This window comes from Tupaia chinensis, unplaced genomic scaffold (genome assembly GCF_000334495.1).
Source record: "Tupaia chinensis unplaced genomic scaffold, TupChi_1.0 Scaffold150243_1, whole genome shotgun sequence".
Classification (NCBI taxonomy): Eukaryota; Metazoa; Chordata; class Mammalia; order Scandentia; family Tupaiidae; genus Tupaia; species Tupaia belangeri.
Genome location: NW_006210084.1, coordinates 778,769 through 785,107, shown reverse-complemented (window position 1 = coordinate 785,107; position 6,339 = coordinate 778,769). Strand labels below are relative to the sequence as shown.

Sequence of the window (6,339 nt, the reverse complement as noted above, 5' to 3'; positions counted from 1 at the left end):
GTGCTCTGCCCACATCTTGATTTCAGACTTCTGGCCCCCAGAACTGTGAGAGAATACATTTCTGCTGTTCTAAGCCACTTGGCTTTTGGAACTTTATATTACAACAGCTGCAGTAAACTAGTATGACCTCTATACTGGGCTGGAGGAAGGCTGCCCTGGAATCCCTCGCACAGCTAAAGCATGTTTACTTCACTCATGTTGCCATGACAAAGCTAACTGACTCCTTAGAGAAGTGGATGTATTTTGTGTCTGGCTCACAGCAGTGTTTTCCATTACTTTAATGGTCAATCTTGAGAGATTAGGGGCAAACTGTAGAAATGTTTTAAGGTAGTGAGTGGTAGCAGGGAAAGAACTAAGATCAAGTCATGTGACAAAGTCTTTTTACATGCACTGCTTTGCCCACCAAAAGGCCATAGGAGTACACAGAAACCATATACATAGCTGTGTCCCACAAAGCAACTACTGCTACAGAGACACCTCAAAAGAGTTTCAATGAGCAATGTTCTTATAAGTATGTGGGAAACAATGTGGTAACAACACTGGTAGATGATACCTTCAACAAATTACTGTCATATTTTGGTGGAAAGACCTGAATGGTAAAAAAGCATCATACACTGAACATTATACATTACAATTAATTTTAAAAGTCAATGTCTTGTCTTAAAGAACTTTAAAGTCTATTTTTGAAGGCTGGAAACAACATAGCACACTGGTCAGCAATTTTTAAGGAACACATACTAGTACAAAAAAATGAAGGAGACCAGGATAGTCTCATTGCCAGGCTCTCCAGTTCTGTTTACTCTGAGCAGCAACATGTTGTTGAACCACCCTTGTTTTCCTGGAACCATTGCTGGCCATAAGAAAGTCAGGCATCTACTCTGGCACTGCTTTGCGTTTCCTGTGCATGGCCAGGGCGTCACTGGGGAGGAATCCATTAGGGCACCACCCAGCAAAGAAGTGCTGAAGACAAGGTGCTAGAGATCTGGTGGCAGCAGGAGGACATGGAAGTAAGGGTCTCTCTTGGGGCATAAATCAATCTACTATGTCTGTCCTAATGACAAATGTGATTCACTGACATAGGATGGACTCAAGGTATTTTAGGACAGCAATGACTGTTCTTCTAGACCCGCTATGGGCTGGACTGTATTTCTGTGTGCTTAAGAAGCAGCACTTCGAGAACAGCCCTTCTTCAAGAGGCAGACAGCTCCATGGCTCCTGTGATCTAGCCATTTGGGGAGAAAGGAAGATGTCCCACTGATAACTGGGCCTCCAGCATCCAAAACTCGCGTGATCAGCCCTTCTTTTTCAAGTCTCCTGTCTCTATCTGCCTTTGTCTCTCTCTACGTCTGTCTCTGTCCTCTCTCTCGCTCTCGCTCTCTCTTTTTTTTTATTTTTTTACTTTTTAGAATTTTTTTAAGGAGAGGCATTTTACAGGGCCCTTTGGCCCCTCCTACCTAGCGCTTTATCTTGTTAATAATCCCCTCTCCTCCTCCCAGAACAGCCCTTCTTCAAGAGGCAGCCAGCTCCATGGCTCCTGTGATCTAGCCATTTGGGGAGAAAGGAAGATGTCCCACTGATAACTGGGCCTCCAGCATCCAGAACTCGCGTGGTAGGAAGATCCCTTTCAAGTCTCCTGTCTCTATCTGCCTTTGTCTCTCTCTACGTCTGTCTCTGTCCTCTCTCTCGCTCTCGCTCTCTCTTTTTTTTTATTTTTTTACTTTTTAGAATTTTTTTAAGGAGAGGCATTTTACAGGGCCCTTTGGCCCCTCCTACCTAGCGCTTTATCTTGTTAATAATCCCCTCTCCTCCTCCCAGAACAGCCCTTCTTCAAGAGGCAGCCAGCTCCATGGCTCCTGTGATCTAGCCATTTGGGGAGAAAGGAAGATGTCCCACTGATAACTGGGCCTCCAGCATCCAGAACTCGCGTGGTAGGAAGATCCCTTTCAAGTCTCCTGTCTCTATCTGCCTTTGTCTCTCTCTACGTCTGTCTCTGTCCTCTCTCTCGCTCTCGCTCTCTCTTTTTTTTATTTTTTTACTTTTTAGAATTTTTTTAAGGAGAGGCATTTTACAGGGCCCTTTGGCCCCTCCTACCTAGCGCTTTATCTTGTTAATAATCCCCTCTCCTCCTCCCAGAACAGCCCTTCTTCAAGAGGCAGCCAGCTCCATGGCTCCTGTGATCTAGCCATTTGGGGAGAAAGGAAGATGTCCCACTGATAACTGGGCCTCCAGCATCCAGAACTCGCGTGGTAGGAAGATCCCTTTCAAGTCTCCTGTCTCTATCTGCCTTTGTCTCTCTCTACGTCTGTCTCTGTCCTCTCTCTCGCTCTCGCTCTCTCTTTTTTTTATTTTTTTACTTTTTAGAATTTTTTTAAGGAGAGGCATTTTACAGGGCCCTTTGGCCCCTCCTACCTAGCGCTTTATCTTGTTAATAATCCCCTCTCCTCCTCCCAGAACAGCCCTTCTTCAAGAGGCAGCCAGCTCCATGGCTCCTGTGATCTAGCCATTTGGGGAGAAAGGAAGATGTCCCACTGATAACTGGGCCTCCAGCATCCAGAACTCGCGTGGTAGGAAGATCCCTTTCAAGTCTCCTGTCTCTATCTGCCTTTGTCTCTCTCTACGTCTGTCTCTGTCCTCTCTCTCGCTCTCGCTCTCTCTTTTTTTTATTTTTTTACTTTTTAGAATTTTTTTAAGGAGAGGCATTTTACAGGGCCCTTTGGCCCCTCCTACCTAGCGCTTTATCTTGTTAATAATCCCCTCTCCTCCTCCCAGAACAGCCCTTCTTCAAGAGGCAGCCAGCTCCATGGCTCCTGTGATCTAGCCATTTGGGGAGAAAGGAAGATGTCCCACTGATAACTGGGCCTCCAGCATCCAGAACTCGCGTGGTAGGAAGATCCCTTTCAAGTCTCCTGTCTCTATCTGCCTTTGTCTCTCTCTACGTCTGTCTCTGTCCTCTCTCTCGCTCTCGCTCTCTCTTTTTTTTATTTTTTTACTTTTTAGAATTTTTTTAAGGAGAGGCATTTTACAGGGCCCTTTGGCCCCTCCTACCTAGCGCTTTATCTTGTTAATAATCCCCTCTCCTCCTCCCAGAACAGCCCTTCTTCAAGAGGCAGCCAGCTCCATGGCTCCTGTGATCTAGCCATTTGGGGAGAAAGGAAGATGTCCCACTGATAACTGGGCCTCCAGCATCCAGAACTCGCGTGGTAGGAAGATCCCTTTCAAGTCTCCTGTCTCTATCTGCCTTTGTCTCTCTCTACGTCTGTCTCTGTCCTCTCTCTCGCTCTCGCTCTCTCTTTTTTTTATTTTTTTACTTTTTAGAATTTTTTTAAGGAGAGGCATTTTACAGGGCCCTTTGGCCCCTCCTACCTAGCGCTTTATCTTGTTAATAATCCCCTCTCCTCCTCCCAGAACAGCCCTTCTTCAAGAGGCAGCCAGCTCCATGGCTCCTGTGATCTAGCCATTTGGGGAGAAAGGAAGATGTCCCACTGATAACTGGGCCTCCAGCATCCAGAACTCGCGTGGTAGGAAGATCCCTTTCAAGTCTCCTGTCTCTATCTGCCTTTGTCTCTCTCTACGTCTGTCTCTGTCCTCTCTCTCGCTCTCGCTCTCTCTTTTTTTTATTTTTTTACTTTTTAGAATTTTTTTAAGGAGAGGCATTTTACAGGGCCCTTTGGCCCCTCCTACCTAGCGCTTTATCTTGTTAATAATCCCCTCTCCTCCTCCCAGAACAGCCCTTCTTCAAGAGGCAGCCAGCTCCATGGCTCCTGTGATCTAGCCATTTGGGGAGAAAGGAAGATGTCCCACTGATAACTGGGCCTCCAGCATCCAGAACTCGCGTGGTAGGAAGATCCCTTTCAAGTCTCCTGTCTCTATCTGCCTTTGTCTCTCTCTACGTCTGTCTCTGTCCTCTCTCTCGCTCTCGCTCTCTCTTTTTTTTATTTTTTTACTTTTTAGAATTTTTTTAAGGAGAGGCATTTTACAGGGCCCTTTGGCCCCTCCTACCTAGCGAAAAAAAGAAGCAGCACTTCATAGTGGGTGACCCAGTGAACTGAGGATCATAGGAAACAGACCCACAGTATCGTGCTAGTCTGTGCAAAGTGTATGCATGCTGAATTAAAGGATAAACAACTCCAAGGACACTCCCGGGCTGGCTTCTATTGAGTCTGTGGAACTCCAGGGAAAGCCTCATTTATTATAATTGTGGTAGATTTCATTTACCTCATCCATCAAGATCTCTTCCAATTCTAAAATCATATTATACCACATTATTACAACAGCATGAAAATTCTTATGGAATTTAAGGTTCCATACTCACTTTAGATTCTGCTTTCCCAGCTGGCAAAAACTCCATTTCAAAAACTGGATTATCATGGTGGCCAACAATTACAAAGTAGTAGCTTCCAGACATTGTCTTCACTATATGGCTCCTAATTAGATGAAAAATAATACATATTTTTAGTACTCAATACTGAAATCTAAAAATGACTAACAAGAAGTCTATCAACAGAATTCCTTTAAACTTGACATTATAGATGAGGATGTCACTAACTTGGCATACTTTCCAGTGTACTACTATAGGTATATGGCTTTGGGGCTATACAAATTATATATCTGTGATATGTCCTGTAGAATTCAGTGTACTGGGACCAGCGGTTGGCATAATGGCTTTGTCGCTGGACTCCCATGTAGTCGACCATGGTTCGAGTCCCAGAGCTGGTGGCTTAAACTCATGTCAGGTGCATGTACATGCATGCCCAAGATCCCAAGAGGAGAATGGAAGAGAATGGAGTGCGGCGTGGCCATCCCCCCCTAGGGCATGATTTCTCACTTTCTATCTCTCTGTCTCTCTCTGTCTTTCTGGCAAGTGCATGTGTCCTATAGCAAAAATCTCTCAAAAAAAAAAAAAAAGAATTCAGAGGAAAACTGGGAAAGCTCTACTATGAAATTATAGAGACAACAGTCTCATGACCCCAAAGTCTTAAATATTCTGTTCAAAGGTCCCTCTGAGCCTAGTGGAGTATGTCCGGCTTAACTCGGACTGGAGGGTTTAGCACTAGTACTAACACCTAATAGAGGGTGCCACTTAGTTAAGTACAACAGAGTGGCAGAAAGGCAAAGGAAACCATTAGCTTACCTTAGAAATTTCTAGGAGGCATCCTTTATGGGAAGCTAAAAACAACTCTACCTCATGTCCTTACCCAGAAAGGAGAGACACTGCAGATGGTATACTGTATTTGTCTTCGTCCTATCTCAAGCACATGTGCTACAAATTTAAGTCCCTGCCAGTGCAAGAGCCTATGATATGCCTTTTCACATACCAACTTATAAGAGAGGATGAAACAGTTTTGTATCCTAGAAAAGATGAGGAAAAAAAACTGTCCCAAAGGAAGACATTCTACGGCACTGAGAGGTCTTGGAACTAGGGTTAACAGGTTGGCTCAATAAAACTAAGAAAAACTGGGAGGGAAAATCTGATTCCATGGCTTTCAGTACATATGGTTGAAATGCAGCTGGATGGACAGATAGATGGGTGTATGTATATACTTTTAGCACAAGGGGAGTTGAACGAAGCTAGTTCAAGTCTAGCTTTGCCTCTTACTAGCAATGTTAAACAGGTACAGCCCTGGATCTCCCAACATCTGTTTCTTCATCTGTGAAAATGAGGTGACACTGTGGCTACTTTACTGTATGCTTATAAGGATTACACAGTCTAATGCATATAAAGTGCCTAGCTCAGTGTCTGGCTCACAGTACATCTTCAGTCAATGGTCTACAAAACAATATGGTGGTGATACGCATACTGGGATGTGATGACTAGTTAGCGCCTCAATGTGGGGTGGCAATCTAGTTAACTGAGAGTGTATGGCCAGTCTCCTGGGACATATATCTGAGGTGTGTCAGAGCTCAAGACTCATTGAGCCTTACTGGGGCTTCTGCTGATAAACATGGGGTCTAAAGAAACCTGAAATGTGTTTCCTAACAAATGAAACATTTTGTAAAGGAAATCAGGGCACAAGCTGGCACTTTCAACTCCAGAACTGGAAGTTATGACTGTGGAAGAAGGCAGACAGGAAAGTCTTTGGCATGATGGAGCAGGATTTAAAATGTTATTTGGGGCAGGAGCTGGCACACTGTAGAATCCAGGCCAAATCTAGCCTCGCCCATCCTTTTAGAATTGTCTAAGGCTTCTTTCACCCTTCAATGACAGAACTGAGCAGCTGCAACAGAGACCATCTGGCCCACAAAGCTGAAAATATTTTCCACCTGGTCCTTTACAGAAAACATTTTCCCGAAAGAGGAATAAAAGACCCAGATAGTAAAAATGGATACCAAAGACAAGCA

The 6,339-nt window shown here is 44.5% G+C and overlaps 1 protein-coding gene across 1 annotated transcript in view; it reads right to left on the bottom strand.

Moving 5' to 3' along the window:
* TRAPPC2 (trafficking protein particle complex subunit 2) overlaps positions 1 to 6,339 on the bottom strand; it is an 18,435-nt gene that overhangs the window by 4,963 nt on the left and 7,133 nt on the right. The window contains exon 2 of the mRNA XM_006172002.2: positions 4,313 to 4,426. Coding sequence (XP_006172064.1) covers positions 4,313 to 4,405 — 93 coding nt within the window. The 5' untranslated portion in view covers positions 4,406 to 4,426. The remainder of the gene's footprint in view (positions 1 to 4,312; positions 4,427 to 6,339) is intronic.